The sequence below is a fragment of the Schistosoma haematobium genome, chromosome 1 (assembly GCF_000699445.3).
Source record: "Schistosoma haematobium chromosome 1, whole genome shotgun sequence".
NCBI classification, from domain to species: Eukaryota; Metazoa; Platyhelminthes; class Trematoda; order Strigeidida; family Schistosomatidae; genus Schistosoma; species Schistosoma haematobium.
The window spans coordinates 58193356-58213673 of NC_067196.1; the positions used below are offsets into that span (position 1 = coordinate 58193356).

At 33.2% G+C, this 20318-nt stretch overlaps 1 protein-coding gene across 2 annotated transcripts in view; it reads right to left on the reverse strand.

Moving 5' to 3' along the window:
- Positions 1 to 438: 438 nt before the first annotated feature.
- The window catches only part of ABCC4 (Multidrug resistance-associated protein 4), a gene marked incomplete at its 3' end in the record, with an annotated part of 34717 nt that continues 14837 nt past the window's right edge, over positions 439 to 20318 (reverse strand). Inside the window, exons 10-22 of one of the 2 annotated variants that reach the window (XM_035729619.2) lie at positions 18913 to 19293; positions 16788 to 17101; positions 15884 to 16055; positions 14701 to 14791; positions 14045 to 14124; positions 12310 to 12460; positions 10676 to 10912; positions 10279 to 10370; positions 9312 to 9506; positions 6613 to 6771; positions 3831 to 3920; positions 995 to 1167; positions 545 to 833 (exon numbers count right to left, since the gene is read on the reverse strand). In XM_035729619.2, coding sequence (XP_035586428.1) covers positions 545 to 833; positions 995 to 1167; positions 3831 to 3920; positions 6613 to 6771; positions 9312 to 9506; positions 10279 to 10370; positions 10676 to 10912; positions 12310 to 12460; positions 14045 to 14124; positions 14701 to 14791; positions 15884 to 16055; positions 16788 to 17101; positions 18913 to 19293 — 2424 coding nt within the window. Of the gene's footprint in view, positions 906 to 994; positions 6772 to 9311; positions 9507 to 10278; positions 10371 to 10675; positions 10913 to 12309; positions 14125 to 14700; positions 14792 to 15883; positions 16056 to 16787; positions 17102 to 18912; positions 19294 to 20318 lie in introns of both variants that reach the window. The other variant, XM_051209177.1, reaches the window with a different exon arrangement.

The window sequence follows — 20318 nt, forward strand, 5'->3', positions numbered from 1 at the left end:
CTCAATTTATTTGAAACCATCAAGTCAAACCTTACTATTGATACCATTTGTCGTAATGTAACAAAATTATACATATCACGCTACTTTGTGCCACAACAAAAACATTTTTCATCATATATGGTTCATTTGGGATTATTTCCGTATTTTGATTAAATTTCAACATTGGGATAGTTTTCACCATTTTTTTTATCCTAGATACAAAAACCGTGTCTCTAGAAGTTTCTTATTCGAATTTAAACTGAACGTTAAGGAGAAATTTTAAATTAATAAATCCTTCGTACTGCTTAATTAATAAACTGAATTGTGTACAATCAGTTAATAGATTGTGATACAGAACCTAGCTAGATTTGGCTTATATCGACATTTAGCTAGTGTTGTGCAGCATAAAATATTTTGCCCTCGATGAACCCAGAAAATGATATCGAACCAAAAGAATTAAGGTCTCAGACTGCGCTCGTTTATTATCAAATCACAGGAAAATAATCACATTGTAAAACATAGCGTTATGAAATTGATTTGTACAATTACAAAGGAGGTAAGGAAATTAAAGAATAGCGCCTTCATTTCCCAGCATCTCGATAAATGATTGTCTTGCTATCTGAGCTAAATTTCTGGACTCATTATCCCCATATTGCTTTACTAATTTTGCTAGTGGACCATTACCACTTATTTGAATATCATCAGTAGTTGATAAGTGATTTTCATCCACGTTGTAATTCTTTTTATCAGTCTCAGCAAGATCGGGATTAAGAAGCACATGCGGTTGACCGGATTCTATTACTTCGCCACTCTCCATAACCACTACAATTTCATTATCTATGACAGTATGTAGCCTATGTGCAACAGTTTAAACTGTAACGTCTTTGAAAATGCTCCTGAGAGTTTTCTGAATGATGAAATCAGTACTGAAAACAACAAATTTGAAACAAAATGATATAACGTCCAAACAAAACACTAAAAATTATAGTACGACTTTAAATTATATAACATTTACCTGGGATCAACGTTGGATGTTGCTTCATCTACCACCAATATGCGGCTTCCACTTAGAATTGCCCGAGATAATGCAAACAATTGTCTCTGTCCAATACTTAAGTTAGAACCGCCTTCATTGATTAGTGAATCTAACCCATTACCGAGATTTTTAACTGTCTTGTCCAGCTGTATCTGCAGGCAATAAAATATGATTACAGATATGGAGCAACTTCCTAAAAAGATGAAATCTAATGAAGCATGAGACTTATTGTTCAACTATTTACATAATATAATACCATACCGCAACTTTCATGGGAAAAAAAGTACATTCTCGTCACGAAGCCATCTAACTTGGCTATTCGTTGAGTACTAGGGAGGACTGGACAGTTGATTCATCTTAGTATTGCACTCCTTAAGAATATATAACCTTACGGAATATACAAGATACACAATGTTCGCGTACCCGTACCACTGACAAATATCACATACAAGTTAAAATAATCTCTATAAAACCTCAACAACCAAAATTGACTTCCATCTCAGTTTATAGGAACGTGTTATGAATGTTTGGAGCAATTTTATTTGATAATTTGTTTTACACTGTTAGATTAGTATTAACTTGATGGCAAATACTTCTAGAATAAAAGTGGACAGTAAGTTTTTCCAAGTTAAGGACCATTGAATATGTAAAATATTGGGATCAATGAGAATAGGGTAAACCATCTAGACGATTAGGTTCATAAATAAATTGACAATCGTAGACGTTAGCTAAACAAAATATTTGTTACCTATGAAGCATCAGAAATCAAATTTTTGAATTTCAAGAACTGTTTAATCCAGACCTTAACTCAGTATTGTTTTCTTAAAAGACGTTGTGATCTGTTTGTTTTATATAGTTATTGGTATGCGTTTTCTTTCGGTTTTAAGCATTATGTGTTGTGAAGAAGGCTTCAGATTTACTCAAAGGAAACAGTTCAACAGAAATTCAATGAGTGACTGTGTTTTTGGTTATTTTTTCCACTTACTAGTACATCTCGATTCTTATGGAGATAAAGATAAAAAAATGAGTTGTTTTGGTGACAGTACTTCTAAAGATATTATTTACTCAACTATTCAGGTATTGTTCGGAGGTACTAAAACATACTTTTCGACTAAGTGAACTATAAAAAAATTTGTAACCTACGGGAAACTTGAGAATGGACAGCATAAACTTCATATTAGTAATAATTTGTAAACAGAGATGAGGAAATCGCTCCTTCCGCCAGCAAATCAAGGAATTAAAAAATTAAAATATGAGTTTGAGATCAGATGTTTAGAGTGAAGAAAAGAATTCAGTAACGGAAAAAACACGCAAAACAAAGCTTTCTAATACCAATGATAAGTATTGAGGAAATTTTGAAAGACTTCCGTCCTTGGCTGAGATTTTAAACGCTTCTGATTAAATTAGTAGTAACGCTTCAAGAACTACTGAAGTCAGTAACTCAACCTTATGTTCATTCGTCAAAGAGTATTTTTGAGCCCAATTCGATCCAATCAATCCGCGTATTCCTTTTGAACACATTCAGTTAATCAGCATAACAAGTCATTTTTCCTTTATTTATAAAGTCGTTACTCAAGGTCACTATTCCCAATCAGATTGTCTTATGCTACTACATTTAATGGAAAATACTAGTCTACATACATCACATCACGAAAACATATTGTAATGGTTTAACCTGGACTACAGTTCAGATTAAATTAATCGGTCTCCAATAAATTAATAGCTGTTCACGGTTATCTAAATACTTTCTTACCATGCGACTGGGGTAATAAAACATTTAAATAATTGATCGGAATTATGTAAATTTCATCTCTCACATATGATATTGTTCAGCATGAACAATAAACTTTGTGGAATACGTTTATTTGATTCCATTTTTGTGTGGTTAAGTCATCTGAAAACTCAGTACTTTTATATATTAGAATTGTTATCGGTAGGATAAACCAACTGATAAAAAGATTAAACGTTACAAAGAAAGAACAGTGAAGTAATCATGTTAACAAACTCACAGTAAGAATCATGTTAGGTCTAAGCGATGTCGAAATCTGACAAAGACGTGAAAACATGCTTGGCCAAGATAAAAAGGAGTCAAATGTTTCTTGAAATAATAATCACACGGTTAAAAGCCATAACAATACAGTAGGCATAAAAATGCAAACTGAAGGATATACTTTAAAGATCTAGCAAATCATAATGTTAAGAAGCGTAAAATCCGACAATGATCAAATAACATTAACCTATCATTTTGATCAACTATGACTTTTCAGATAATATTAATTCTCATCTTGCAAGACATTAGTGTTTTGTGGCCCGTTGATCTGACACCGGTCCAGTTGTATGATAGTGCTAACGAAATATACATGCCACCAACCCTCGTACATAATTGTCGACTTGATTTGTGTTATAGAATAACAGGATGAAATAAGTCATATACGAGAATGAATTTCGGTTACACACATTTCATATACTCGTTGATCTAGACAGATAATTAGAGAAACGAAGCGGAGAAGGCAAACATGCCAACTCGATTTGATCAAGAGTGACTTAATATTTATAGCCAGATAAAAACAAGCTAGAGAAATGTCATGAGAAGGGTGAGGGATGGAGACACATACGCTCATATAAAAATAGTCAAGGTTATAAGCGAATAATTGACAAGGTCAAAGTGCGGAGCAAGATTAATACATAAATGTCTGTCCGGAAGCTAGAATAACTCATATGGACTTGACACAGAACTAAACACCAAAAATAAGTGGTGAAATAGTTTACAGAAAAAATAAGCAGTTCTGTATAAACTTATTGCAATAAGACTTACACTTTCCAAGGCCTTCCAAATCGCTTCATCTGTTTTCTCACCTAAAGGGTCCATGTTCATTCGAACCGTTCCAGTGAACATGATTGGATCCTAATTTGTTAAAATATTTACTAGAAAATCTTCTATAAATATTTTTTCACTAGTAGACTCAGAATAAAACTAAAATACTGTAAAAAAAATCTTCAGTGTACTCTACCAACATTGGGTAGACACTTAGACCCACTAGAACTGGGGTCACTGTCACATTGTGGATACAAGCCTTTCGGTACTTAAATAGCTAGTTCACAATTGGAAGTGTCAGAGTCAGAATCTTCGAAGAATGAAAAAAAAATTACTAGCAAAGTTGTATGTTTTTATGACGGGTAAGTATTAATCTCTTTTGAAAAAGACTGACTAAATCAGCTAGCAGAGTTAGGAAGCTTCTTTAAGAAGTCATGGACATTTTAAACAAACAACGGAAATCAGTGTAATCAATAAATTAGAGATAAAAGACTAAGGAACGTGGTTTTCAAATGAACATATAAACTAACCTATATCTGACTAAATTCTTCACACCAGAACCATTTATGGAAGTGTGTATTAATCTGATTTGTGAAGCCTCCGAGCTTCATATTCAGCCAACCAGTTAGGAGAAAAAATATGGGCCTTACAAATACGCTTGCAATAATTTTTTTCGTTACGCTCTATAGGATAAAACGTATATTTTCTTTTATTTAGAATAAGTCAATTGCTAGCAATGTATTCTAGCATATTTTTCCACTAAGGATCATTCAAAACACTGTGCACCAATAACCCTTACCTAATTCTTCACTTTACCTGACCTATCGTGGTCCCATTTTATCAGCAAGACGTTTGACGTCTGACGTCTTTCCGCTTGTTGTGAGTTGCATTTTCGCGGAATAATTAACTGTTTTTAAATTGACACAACTTAAAATAGCGCAAATAGCGAGAACATAAAAACAGATCTGATCATGGTAACGTTAGGTTATCCGCGTCATAGTTGTTGAATATTGAATATTTTGCTACTACTCACTCGATTCGAAAATCCAACACTAGCGAGACTATCCCGATCTTTTGTGTACCATGTTTATTCTTTATCACGAGTTAAGGTATTATAGCAGCTATCCTACAACCAATTTCGATTATGGTTAATTTTGGTTAAGGCCTTTTATTAACTTATTTAACAGACAATGTTATTTGAACAGTAACAATTCACATATTTCTTTGTTCTGTTAGGATCACTAGATCATCACATGACAGACACTTGCTAGAATGTTGATCGCTTAAATATCACTCGATGATTCATCCTGCTCCCCATGTATATATGTGCTCAAATCCTATTGTTGAACTTTGCCTTGACTTGCTGTGCCCTAATATGATCTGACTATAAATTAATTTGCCTATGAATTGGCTCGTACATGCATATTGGCCTCCATGCTTCGAATTCGCTGAATGTGCTTATAGCAATGTGATCTTCTTTCCTGTCGGCTGAAAAAACTGTAGTTGCCGCTTGTTATTGCCTTCTGATTTGAAACGCCGTTGAAATTTATGTAATAACGGTTTCAAGGGTGATTGAGTAACGAAGTAAAGCCACTACAATTTCACGAGAAGACCCCACAATATAAAGTTTGACGCAATTGACATAACCCTGCTCTGTTGGCACAATTCTGTGCTGATGTAAGTGGGATTTCGTTGTTTATACGAATTAGCTGTAGTAACCGGTTGGTTATTTTCATTTTTGAAAGTGAATTTGATATGAACGGATAATGTTTTTGTGAGTTTGAATGAGGCTCTCAGGTTCATTGACTTCATTATTATAAATGAATCAGCAACATATCTCATACATATGGGTGGACTTATGGTATTAGCAGAGATTTAATTCTCTATATGTCACAAAAGAGTTACCCGAGATCACGGAAACAGATGTTAATAATACTCCCGTGCTTTTTCTATAACGTCCTTCTGAATGTCGATTAAGCTGGATTTAATCACAGGCTTAGGGAGTTATTTGTTCGAATAATGATTCATAAACATTTAGTTGAGAGGGCGTGAGCATTCTCTAATTAACCATTTATAAGATCCGGGCATCTACCAATAGGAAAACAAGTTTATTATTACAGTAAATCCATCGGTAGAAAAATAGAAATAACAAACACACGAATACCTCATTCTTACGATAATATTCACGTCTTAGCTTACTTCACCTTCCGACTAACTACCAGTCTCAGTGTACTGACATACATCCGCATTCTCCTGAATTATAAAAATCATGTAACATGCTGTAAGTAATTGATATTGATACCATGATAGGAAAATTAGTTCATGTTTTTGTGTTCGCTTCGATTATGTCGTGATCTATCAAGTTCGAATAATATTTTGCGCAGTTTTTTTAAATTCTTGCTTTATTGGACATCATTTCTGAATTCAATGACCTCGCCTAACTAATCTTCCATATTTATACCATATTTATAACAATATGGTTTCTTTCTTGTTTTACAAGTCATGACTTCCGATACTGACAGAGGAAAGTAATTTAAATAAGGTATATGGTTCGGAAATACTTCATATTCTACTCATCAAAGTCCAATTTAATGACTCATAAGTGAAATGGCAACTAGAAGAATCAAAATCTGTAATCTAAACATTTCAGTGTGATGGAACACAGAACATGGTGGAAACAAGATTGGGGTGTTGATGTTCTTATTGGGAATTGGTCTAATAAAACTAACTGAAAACTTCCTCTACATAAAGCAATTATTTACTTTTAGTATTATTCCCTTACTTGAGAAATTACTGCTATCCTTTTTCGCAGGTAATCCAGTTGTAAACGTTTGATATCCACTCCATCTATTAGTATACATCCTTGCTCGCCTTCAACAAGTCGAAATAGAGCAGAAATTATGGAACTTTTTCCAGCACCAGTTCGTCCCACTATACCCACCTAATAAAAGATATTGCAAAATCGAAGATGTAGTTTACGAAATGAATTTCCATAAACAGTTCTCAGTACGATATTTTTTATTCTCAACACTAATGTTATTGAAACGTCAAGAACAACAATGACTGCAACACAAAGTGGACTTAATTTGCTTCTCATCAGCTGCAACTGCCTGAAATCACAAGGAGTAATACAATTACAGACTATGACGAGTGAAGATCATAAGGACTTAAAACTGATCGATAACGTAGTAGTGAACAATACTATTTTCGTCTAGTCTTACAGCGCTGATAGAATGTTATCGACTAGTATACCTGTGGCTACACGTCTGTGTGAATTAAGTTATCAATTCAAATCTTATCTATATCTAATCTGATTGAGATTTTAGGCGGTTGTCTGTAGTCAACAAAACCCTGGACCTAGGTATCTCGCTATTCGGTATTTATCAGCAATGTAGAGTGAGATATGAGTATGTGTGTTATTTAACATGAATTTCAACTAAATAGAAATGAATATTACAGCACCAGACTCATGGAGATCTTTCTGAATTTCATAGTTAACATCATGAACTGTTCTTAGATAAAAAAAAATCATCAGAAACAAGTAGTTGCTCAATATTAAAAATTAAGTGAAGTTCAACATCTACGCTATAATATTCCTTCTCAGTAATCTGAAAATTGAGTGCACGATCCCTGTTGGTAGGGTCCCTGATGAGCACTGCTGAGGAGTCCCAAACTACGACGAAGTAGCTGTCCAATGCTTCCTGGTTTCCATGGTTGATTAATTAAGACTACCTGACGGTATAATGATGGTGAAATGAATATTGAACGTAAGTTAACATAAACAGACAATAAGAAAAACAAGCTTAGAGTATTAAACACCATACAAAATATCCCAAACTCTGGCTGTTAAACTATAATCAAGCTCTAGAAAACGTTTTGAAGATGCTTTTTTCTCTGAGTGCAATGTTTTGATCGTGAAGCTCTCATTTATTCTTGATAACATTAGCCTCTGGCAGAGTCAGGGTGAAAGCGGTCAAAACAAATGCGCAAACAACGGCCATACAGAAATGAACAACTACCGAGCAAGTTCTTGGTCAACAAAACAAGCTACTAGTCAATTGTAAAGAAATTCTGATGACTCAGTTTTTGCTGAAGTGTATGTTGATGATCTGGTTAAGAAAAGTAATGAAAGCTTCACGAATAAGCCAACCAGCTCAGTGAAATACATCTCTGAAATCATTATTCTCAGTTAAAAATATTTCTTATCATCTACTGTAGGACTGATGATCAATTCACTCTTTCTAAAATAAAACTACTGTACGTATTTCTAGAATATTCAGTATGCTTTACACATCCTATCGGTTTCAGTAGTTTTACAACGAATTTATCTTCTTTAATTATTGTCATATAGAGTATTCGTTCACGATAAACCTTATGGTATAGCCTATGCATACGTATCTAGGTAAGTCGGTCAGTCATAAACAGCGTACAGACTATCACAAAAAGTCTCCAACCACTGATCGTGTTTATCACTCCAACCAAAATCAAAAAGTCCTTATGTACCAACACACTTCAGTCAGTCAATTACTACATTAACTAAAACCATATCATGATTCAGCCATCTCTAGCTTTCTTCAAACCTCCACCAACCGCCACTACATATCTAGACAGACAGTGGTTGAGCATGCATAAAGCATTTTATAGACACTCCAGTCCACGAAGATTCATCACTACACCAACTGATTTGCCATCTTTACTTGACTTCATCATTATTCACTTGGTCGGTCCATGGTAATCGTTTTATGCTTTAAAGATACCTATGATCAAAAGATGATACCCTAAGCATGTCTCCTACATTCGCAGGCCATATTCTATACCTATGGAGTAAACTTTGCAGTTAATGAGCAATCTACAAGCATCTAACACTTAAAATAAGTTACGTCGTACAGTCGGAACGTGATAAAGTAAGATTATTTCAATAATGTGAAATAATCACTGAAGTCAAATAAAATTTATTTGGATTCACCACACTTGTGATGAGTGGTCTCAGATACTCAGTGTTAAATGTCATTTGCCTTGGTCTAAGTTTCCCCTCTAATCTCTTATGGTTTTCTCATGCTTTATTGTTATTGAAGAAAGTTTTGCATCTGACTTACTACATAAAGAGGCTGTATGCTTTTGGCATTTCTGGACATTTACTCATACGACTTGTTAATTCTTGAATATTACCTATTATTCTTTACTGTTCTCCATTATATTTTCCTGGGCTTTTATGAAAAGACTTTGTTGTATTGTGAAGAGTGCTGAAGGCAAATTACATTGGTACTATACAGTTTCAAAATGATTGAAGATTAATTCTAAAGGCTCCTTGAATAAAAATTTGTAGCATAGTCAAGTGAAATAATAAAACTAGATCCTACACCTGAAAATTTTTTTTCAATAAAATACACTTCAAATTCAAACTGTAATATTAAAGGTTTGATATTACATTACAGAGTCGAAAATCCTATCATGAAGCTAAAATATCCAGAAATCCATTACCTTACATCCAGGTCTTATGTCCAAATTTATATTTTTCAACGCCCATGTATCGGATGAAGCATAACGCAGACCAAAGTCTTTAAATTGAATATGGCCTCGTGATGGCCAATCAGAATCTGGCTGTAGTGTTTCTTGTGCGTCAGTTGTTTCCGGTTCCAGTTCTACATATTCAATAGCACGTTCTACAGATACCATCTGAAAGTTTTAAAATTAAAATAATACCACTAAAACGTGTGAATCAGACAGTCACATTCTAGTATGGAATCCTGTAACATAAGAAAACTGTATGAGAACAAAAAGTAATATTGTAAGAAACTTAGATTACAACTAGGTTTGACATAAGTAGCCGGTTTTAATTTCCTACGGAAATGTGAATTGCTGTCAACTTAATTTAGCAAATCACACCTTTTACCAGTTATTCAGCAATTCAATGTTGATGTCGAAAGGTTTTTCAGTAAAAATCACATACAACACATAATTTGTGAAACAATGTATTGTCATATCCAAAACAGATGCTACTGACTGATTTAAATAATAATTTGACATTAGCTACCTCAATCAGACAACTTTCCCCTAATAAATATCAGGTCGCCAAACGAAATGTCTAATAGAATCCACATTAATCTATCAATGAAGAGTACCGTCATTGAGACTAAACAAAAACATGGTATCAATCAAGTACTCATTTTAAACCAGAGAGTACTGTAAACCTAATTATGGCACTCAGAACTCATTGACCAAAGTCATAAGCAATTAAAACGAGAGACTATTTTATCCAATTATTGAACAAAGGTATAATTTCATACACATAGTTCCCTTTATCATTTTGAAATGAGCAAAAGGTATAAGTTCAAACTGATATTATTTTCGAGATAATACTTAATTATAGTAAACAAACATTTACAAGCAGTGATTAAAAGTATGATTATTGAAAACTACCTTAAAATTGTGCAATTCATTCACTCACTTGATTTTCAACTTCAGTACTCTGTCGTACACACCACTGGAACAATCCTATCAAGCTACTGGAATAAGTGAACATCAAACCTACATTAGCTCCTGTGATGGAGGAAAATAATTAAAATAGTACTATTAGTTCGTTTTGAAACAACAAACTTGAAAATTTACTTTGCACATTTAAAATGAAGGTCTGAACAACTACGGTTTTAAGCGGTGGTATATGTAAGTGGTTACCATTCATTGATCAACTTATATAGAATAACATCATCTGTATGATTATTAATTCTGATAAAATATGTTCAAAACCACTGAACATTCAAACTAAGCACTTGAAGTTACCATATATATTAAGTATTCTGAAAAAACAGTATGAAAGCAGAATTATAATATATAAATATACTTACCTGAATATATTCCTAATATTAAGCATATAGCCGAAACACAAGTAATAAATATTACACATGAAAGATCCAAACGTATACCAAACCAAAGTGCTGCAGCTAAATTCATATAGAAGACATCCGTATGGCTGTTTACTACATCATAAAATTTATTTAAATGGAATGATTGATCTCCAGAGGCTCTTATACACGGTAAACCTTGTAAAGTAATATTTATCCAAGAAAGTACTGGAGTACGTGCTGAATAAAACAAAATAAAAGTATTTTAAAAACAATTAGAGATTCGTGGTATTTTTTGTACAAAACATGTTTTTCTTCAAGTTGGAAAATATTTAATAACTAGTCAAACTTCTGAAATTTATCTCAGGGAATATTGTAAGAAAAAGTTGTTGAATAACATTTTTGTAACTGTTTACGTGAAATTATTCTTTTGACTATAGGCAATATTAAGACCAAGATGTTTGCAGTCTTATTGTTATCAACTAAGTTGAATTAAGTTCAGTTAAGTTGAATGAATCCAAACTTTTCTTGATTATTTTTTAAATGATGAAAAAAAGCAGTTCATTAATTTCTTCCAAGCTAATTTCCACTTTTTGTAACTCGTCAACTTAGAATAAGTTTCGTTACTGATAAACTAACCTTTAAAGTTGTAAAACAATGGAATCATTAAATTATGATGGCGATTATGATTTGTGTGCTAATTTTCAATCTTTGCACGGTCGGTAGTATTTTACATATATGTAAATCTCAACTAAATTCAGAGGGACATTATCTGTAAGACAAACGTTTAATTATTTCGAAATTGGACTATCGAACAAACTTCAAACAACAAACAAACTTATATGTAATACAATAAATGCTACACAGATGAGTTTTATAGACATTTATTTGTGTTAACAATAGACTTTCAATAGTTCATAGCCATTTCTTACAATCAAAAAACATTAATGTTTAGATAAAGTATGGTGAATGACCCATTCGTCCAATAGAATTTTGAATGTTCTTGATTCAAAATGGCCTAAACTCAAAGATAATACTAAATATAAAAGTAACAAATGTGAATTTGTAAAACGACCAAACAGCAACTAGGTTTTTAATCATTACAAGGTTGTTCGTATTAAAAGTATTTACCTAGCCAAATCCTACATGACTTTCCCTCATTAAAGTATCCATCATTCCTTCAAAAATATACAATACATAAGAGATAAACAACTAAAGCATTTCCAGAACTTTGCTTGTCTGAACAACACCATAAAAATTAGAACCAATGTTAAGAAAGTAATCGAAAAGTATGATGTAAACCAGCCTTATATTCAATCAGTTTGTGGTCCGATGGCAGCAAGGAAAAATTTCTGACCTAAAACTGTCTACAACGGACAGTGGTTGCAATAGAGGCTTTCTAATACAATTCAGTATTTTATTGTGTGCAACAAACTAACCAGAAACACGAATCGGGTAGTAGGAAATCTAAAGTGTTGCCTCTATGTATCTAGCAAAATTGTTGAATATATTAAAATACGAGAAAGATTTAACAATTTGCAAATACAATGGACATAAATTAACAGTAAGTCACTTATAAATGCTTGACTAGAAAGTAATTTACAATCGCTTGTGAAATACAATCACTACATTCTTACCAATTGCTTCAAGTCTCCTCAACTCTCTGGATAAACACATATATCTTCCACGAATTACCCAAAACAAAATAGAAAGAATTATAGCTGGGAAAATTGCCCAGTAACTAGAAATCACTGTAACAGCACAAAAAGTCACTACAAGGGATAAACACTAGTAAAATAAAAAAATACATTTTTGTTAACAAAGAAAACTCATCTTCATAATAATTTCAATGAGCAACTAATTTCCTAAAACATGTCAGGGATAATATGATACATTCTGTAGTTAACTAAATGTCACTTGGAATAAAATGATGTATAGTGTAAATAGTATTTATTAAACTTCTGTGAATACAGTAGGTTTTTCTTCTACTCACAGGCATCCTGAAACAACACATAAGATAATTCACATGATTATGAGAAAACCGACTACATATTAAACGTAATTTAAAAAGATCTGAAGTGACAGCTAAAAAATTCTCTCGAACTGTGGACTGATTATGAAGATCTACTGTATAGTGGGAAGAGTAACAAAACTAGAGATATGAGCATTAAGAAAACAATACTTATAAAACTAGTTGTGGCAGTCTTCCGTGAATTACGGATTAACAGTTGTAAATAGACTCAACTTCTCAGGGTCAATACAGAACTTATGGTACATTCTACCGAATGAATAACTTTATAACACTGATTACTATATTTGAATATTGAAGATTTCGCTAATTTTCAGCTAACATCTTTACGTGATTATTTGGGTCATATATCGTGATGACCCAGTGGAATTCTATTGTCTGGAACGCTCATTTATTCGGGTTCAATCATCACTGGCAAGAAGAGAAGAGTGACTGAAAGCAGAAGATCAACAACCCAAGGGCGAGGTGGTACTTTGAGTTGTGCAGGGGTAGTAAAGTGTTTCGTTCAGATAACCAGCACCCCTAGTGATCCTGTTTTCCCATAATGGAATGAGTTTGGAAGGGTTTGTCATAGGAGTAGTACATTTCACTTCGTCCCACAGATTTATTTCACCATCAGTGAGGTATTGAGACTCTGGAGCTAAGACTTTTAAAACAACACCAAAAAGTTTCATGCATAACTGATTTCAAGGAGCTATCTTTTGGTACGGAGTTTATGCTCTCCAGTTGCCAAGAGCATTATAAGTCCAGTTCCCTTTACAGGTTCCTCACTGTATAAATCACTATAACCTCATCCCATCAATGCATGTTGCGTCCGAACCCTGGAGTGGTCATTCGAATAACCTCACTTAGCCCATTCGGACAACCAATGCGATATCCTCTTCGTATCTGGTAATCCAACATGAATCTTTTAAACAAATAGCAAAGAATAAGACTGTCCTGTGTAAGAAAATTCAGTGAGCCTAAACGCATTTGAATTAGTAGTTTCGTATAATGGTTCAAAATAAGTTTATTTCCTAATATAAGTATTCATCTGTTTGCCATTATGACAAAGGTAGATTGCTTTCATAACAACTTCATAGTTCAAATATTTTCGGCGCATATCTGCAATTTATTTGCTTAGCTTGGACATTCAACAAGTTTATGAATTGTCTTCAAAAGCATGGATGATGACATCAAATACAAGTTTAGTTGTAAGATATTTTTATTATGAATGACATATACCCACATTAATAATAGGCTCCAATAAATCAGTTACAGAACGTTGAATGACTTTGAAAAAGTACATGAAACCACAGGAAATGACAATTAAATACAATTTTAAATCACTGGTTCCATCTTACTTGTAAAAACTCGAATGTGTTTGTTGGCAGCAGATCATCTATAATTCCAATGTCTTTGGAAAATCTGTTTAATATTTTACCTGAGTTTTTTAATGGAAAGATAAACAATGGATTAAAATTAGCATTCTAAATTAGAAGTACTGTTTTTTCTTCTTAGCAAGATTTAATAAACTTGAGACACTTTTAATTACAAAACAAAAGTGAATAGATTTACATTCAGCTTTTTAAACAAATTAGAGTCAATATCAGAATAAACATGCCTCGTTTCAATCATATTATTTCTAAACTTTCTAAAGTATCATTATGATCAGTCTCATCATTATTAGAATAGTACCGCTTGGAACTATCTAATTTATGGTCTTTTTTAACGATTCAGCATTTTTAAAAGAAATCGTAAATCACCGTCCATCAAATAAGTAAATATTATGATCATAATGTCTTGTCAAAAGGTGTGAACCGTACTATAGTTTCCAGAAAATTTTTAGTCTAACAACCTGTTAATAGTGTAATTATACATCGTTTTAATAAATTGATATTTGGTGAATAAAATGACGTTCTATTGACAAAATCATAATCACAAACACCATAGGTCTGTACTGTAATGTGATTTTTTTAAATCAAAGCTATTTACATTGAATAAAAGGTAACTTTCTAACCTGATAAATTTGATTCGAAAAACAGTATTCTAGTTGAAAGACAGGCTTTGACCATTAATTCGTGCAAACGTTCCGCAACACAAGTCATTTGCTATCAGAACAAAAATAAAAATTCTTATAATCAACAAAAGCATGAGAAATTCACCTGGTTAGAAAACTAACGATAATAGTAATGTATGCTTGTGAACTAGGCACCATGACCACACGGATTGATGACAATCAACTGTAATATTATCTCACATTAATATTAGCGCTACAGAGATCAACAAAATATTTACATGTCTTGAGTCAAATATTATATTAGTAGTAAGCTGATTAGGGACTTGTTTGTCCCAGTGTGACTTTATTGAAGTATCTGTAGGAATACTTAGAACCTTAACATCTCATTCGTTCTCTAACTGATTGCAGTAAATGTCACTGTATCAGACAATATTTCAATGAAGTTATTAAGACAATAGTCACTTTTCGTGTACATTGAATGTCGTCTTAGTTTCCACATATTCCACCCTCAGGAATAAAATGAAGGGCTAAAAGTCTTATTGACACAGTCGTTCACTCCTTAGTTCAAAGTCAGTCAATAAATACACATGATAATTTTTATTCCCCTATTAAACCAATTTATAACTTATAATATTAATTCGTTTTGTATTGTTTGTTCGGATCTTCCCATTGATGTTTAGGTCTGTAATTGATCAGTCTCTTATTGGCATATGTGCATCCTGTGCAGTCCTAAACATCAATGAGAAGATTCAAACAACAGTACAAAACAAATCTAAAACTTCAGCCCATTGCACGAGCTAGCGGCTATCAGGACTCGTTAGCTAAGTGGGTAACGCAATTGCGTTTGAAGAGAACGGTACGGAGTTCGAGTCCTGAAAAGAATTCTGGGATGCAGACACACGCAGCTGACGATTCCTGAATGGGGCGAAACATGGGTCCTGGATTCCACTGCTAGCCAACATTCATTTTCTCCTATAATATTAATGTTTTAATCTTTTACGCATAACCAGCTTTGATAAATTGAAAGGTGAAGTGACAATGAGTAAGCTTTATAACTCCTATCAAAATTTTTATGAAACAGTGTTTAGGTCCAGCGATCACTGGCTTGGTAGTTTACACAGTAATTCCGCATAATCAATTGACTATTAAGTTGGCAATAAAGTGATTGAATAACATTGCTTACTTTGAAAAATAGCAGCGTACGTGCTGTACTAAAAAACACTAGCAGTATGGTAAGGATTATAATTATGTACATATTTACATAATTATCATCCCAGTTCCACGTTCCTATAACATGTGATGAGTCATTAGCAAGTGGGCTGTTCGTTTCGTTACGATTATCCACAATACGAATCCTATTTATAAGAGAAGCAAAAAGTAAAATCATAAGAAAAATCAAAACAATTCAAAAATCAGTCATATCAAGATTGGAAAACCTACTTATGACTTCAAAGTCATGAACTAGTGAACATTGAATAGGCGGCTTGTAGACATTGTTGAATTTTCGTAGTTTAATATCACGTGCTGATCCAAGTTAGTGAACTGCTGGAAATCAGGAAGCCCTGATATGAGACTTGTCAATAGTGCGCATCCAGGTTACCATCGGAATCAAATACAGAACCAGTAGTCTCACAGAGAACACTTAACTTCCAGTAAATTCAGATGTCGTAGGTGGTTTTGGTTATGTATCGGCATCAGTTAAAGGACCATTCAAAACCACAGAGTAATAAGCAGCCTCTTTGTGCCGGTTTTATACCGATGACTCAACCATAAATTGAACCTATGACATTCAGGATAAAAACTAACAATGTTCTATAGCGAAAACTATATTCAAACTGAAGTAGTCCTCATAACAATTCGAAGATGGACATGCAGTAGCGATCAATCTCTTGGTCTGTGATAGATCATGTACATAAGGCGAAAAAATCAAAAAGCAAACACGACAATTTTCACTTTACAGATTTTTGTATACATGAAGGCACGATCAATAAGTGAAAGAAAGCTCCTAAATCTATTGAAATACATTTTCAAGAATGAAATATACAAAAAAGACGAACGAAAAACTATGTAGACCATATTAAATTTACCATCTTGCTATCCATAAATCGAATGTTGCATAAACAACAGTTGTAAAAACAAACATCAAAAGAGTAATTATCAAGTAGCGAAAACTTCCAGTTATTCGACCAAAAACTAAGTAATATTTCCATCCAACCTTTCCATGTCTAAGATTTTCACCTGGAATAGGTTCTTTACTTAGATGATGTTCTGGAATATTCCCATTATCAATTGTTTTGTTATTTCGTTCTGCTTCACCAACAACATAAATATCAAACACGCTTGACTTGATTGTTTGTATAGATTCGTAAGACCCTGTGGTAGTTATTGTTCTGATACTACTCTACAAAAACATAATCCAAAAACGTGTTAGAATTCATTCAAGATATTAACCACTTTAGAAACTAATATGTACTTTTAAAAATATTTATTCATGGTGAATTTATTAGTTCTGAAAGTCTATGAACGCACATTAATGAGATGGTCGTTTGATTGAAATGATCAAGCATCCAGCTGCTAATGAGGTCAAACCTCTAATGCCCACTGAGTGAGTATCGAAAAACAGAATCGTTAAATCTCAAAGAGAGAAATAGAACTTAGATTTATTTACAAGATTCAGATATGTCATGACTAATATGGGTAACTAATGCATAACTAAATTAAAGGCGACCAAACAACCGACGAAACTAAGCATTTGGATCCCATAATAAAACTATCCAGTATTTCTAAATCCAACGACAATTTTAACGAAAGATTAGTAGTTCAGCCTTACTCATTACTCTAATATCAGTAGTGAATATGTTAGTGTGAATGAAATATGGTGAGATAGCCATGAGTCTAGCTAGCACAGGTCTTACATTCATTTAGAAAGTACACAGAATGAAAAAGCAAAAACAGCTAATACTCAAGTGGTAAATAATTGAGTTAAATTTATAGTCTTTAGTCAGAAGTAAAATGAGATAATGAATATACTACTCTCTATTAATAAGGATATAAATTGTTTACAATAAACGAATTGCATTCTAAGCGCAATATGGATACTCAAACAGCTTTATGCTAGTTATTATTGTCTAAAGTACTCATGTTTCCCAGCAAAACACATTTGGTGGGGTGGCTTAATACGAAGTCAATTAAACAAGTTACCTACACATGTAAACTCCAGTTTGGGCACTTCTACCATTTCAGTTGGAACCAATAAGTTATGTAACTGTTATTCACACAATAACTAGTTCACAGTATAGTTCGAGTATTTATAACCAGTATCTAGCTCAATATTACATCATTCGAATCACTTCTCAATTAGTTAAGTCAACATCACAAATATCTGTTTAAAAGTCAGCACAGAGACATTATATCATGTTCAGCTTGGAATTCAAACATAAGATTAAGTCAATGCAGTCATACAAATGTTTGTTGATAATCTGTGCAATGTAGTAGTTAGAATATCTAGATCCCTTAGATTATATCATTGATAAAGATAGTCCCATTAAATAAATAGGCCGATGCTCAATAGACTTCTGTACTGTGCAACTTATGCTCATAAACTTCACAGGTGAATTACGTTCATCATATATCCCTTTAAACTAAATCTATCACAAAAGACAAATTGTCACGGATAAATCACAGCGGAATAAATCTTACCAAACCTACATCTTGTGCTATTGACGGTTGATATAACCGATGAAATGACCAAAATGTCTTGAAAAACTAGTTTAAGACAGTATGAGTGGCTCAACGCAAAAGAATATCCAATGCACACAATTAGGACAGTTGGAAAAATATCTTGAAAAATAAGGCCTTTCATCAATACTAAAGCTTCCTGGTATTCTCTTAAATTAAGAATTATGTTTGTGTAACATATTGAAATTTATTCCTAGTAAGAAAATAACGTCTTACTTCAAAAGTAGGCCTAAAGCTAACATTACTTATTCAATGAGAAAAGGACACAACTAGTTTCTACATGTAATACGTTTCATGTTATCTGATCTTAGTGTTTATGTCTCATAGTTAAATGATAGAAATAAATATCATTACATTGAAACCTGGGAATCAAGTTACGAAGTCATAACAATAAGTCGAAAAATAACCAGTGGATTTGCTGTAGATAGAAAATTTAGCATCCAAATAATTATACAGAAAATAATGTTCTCTTACATTCTTCTCACTAGGCAATATCAAAGACCCTTGGACGGATTTTTCATTTACAAATGAATAATCATCTATACAATGTTCACGAACTAAAGAAAACGATGAAAATATCATTCCATCTGTTACCAAGTCTTCCAACTGTCTTGGGGACTGTAAAGTCGAATAATAACTGCTCCGCTTGTCAGATCTAAAACTCGCAAAAGTCTCTGATAATTGTCTACGGAGTCCATTAAATATAATGTTGGTTTCCTTTTCATTGTTGTCACCGTCTGAGAGTCGGAATATCCCATAATCGTTTGAATGATCAAAAGAATTACAAAAAGAACCATCTGCTTGTAACTTCATTGTTTGCAGCTCTGAATACGTCCCAAAAAATGTAATTTCTCCCTGGAAAAGACCAGTTTCACTTTTACTTTTAACGAGAATCAAAAGCACTCAGAAGTAAAAATAGACAAAAAGACACATAATCCATTGTTATATTTGTAAGTTACAATAATTCCTACTGAATCTAAAATATACTGTTCACCTAATAATTGTAGAAATACAAACTCGAAGTACATTCTCCGCCCGACGCATATCTCGATTTTATTGAGTATGCATCGTATTATAACTAGAATAATGTCTAGTCGAAAATGTTATAGTGATTATACTGCTCTCGATTATCGATAATCTTGAGAAGATGAATATCTTATTGAACAATTAGTTTACATACTTATTGGTAATTTTTGTATCATACCGGTTTCATATGATCACCATCAAAACATTGGCTTACAAATAATCAAAATAAACTCCTTCTTGTCGGATGTTATCCCCGTCAAAATTCGTGTAATACAAAGTAGTGTCTTAGGCTCTTCGCTCTTTTTCGAATACATCAGTGATAGTTGCAGTTGCTTTTGTATTGGTGGTCTTGAAGTAGTGTATTCGCTTTCTCCTAATGAGCTGAACAATGTGCGAAATGACATCAGTATAGAGCTCAAGAAGGTAGCACAGTAGTGCTCAAAATGGCACTTGGAGCTGAACACAGCTACATATGGATGGATGTATTTCGGTGATGCATCATTCAACTTAGATCTTACTATAAATGGTAAGGCGCTACTCAAGCTACATACAGTAGTTGATTTAGGACGCACGTATTCCTACAACTTATCCTTCTCAGAACAGACCTCAAAACAGACCTTCAGTTTTCAGCGTCTTCTGATTTGCATGATTCTTAATCTCTATAACAACGAGTTACGTATTTTAATGTAAAAAGTATGTGTCCCACCACTCCTAGACTATTTCTGGACTATTTTTAGTAGTGTTCACTTAAGGGATAAATTAAAGCTGAAATTCATTCCGAGACGATTCACACTTCGCATTCTCGGGACTGACTGTACCCTAAATTATGAGTCCAGACGTAATAAACTTGGACG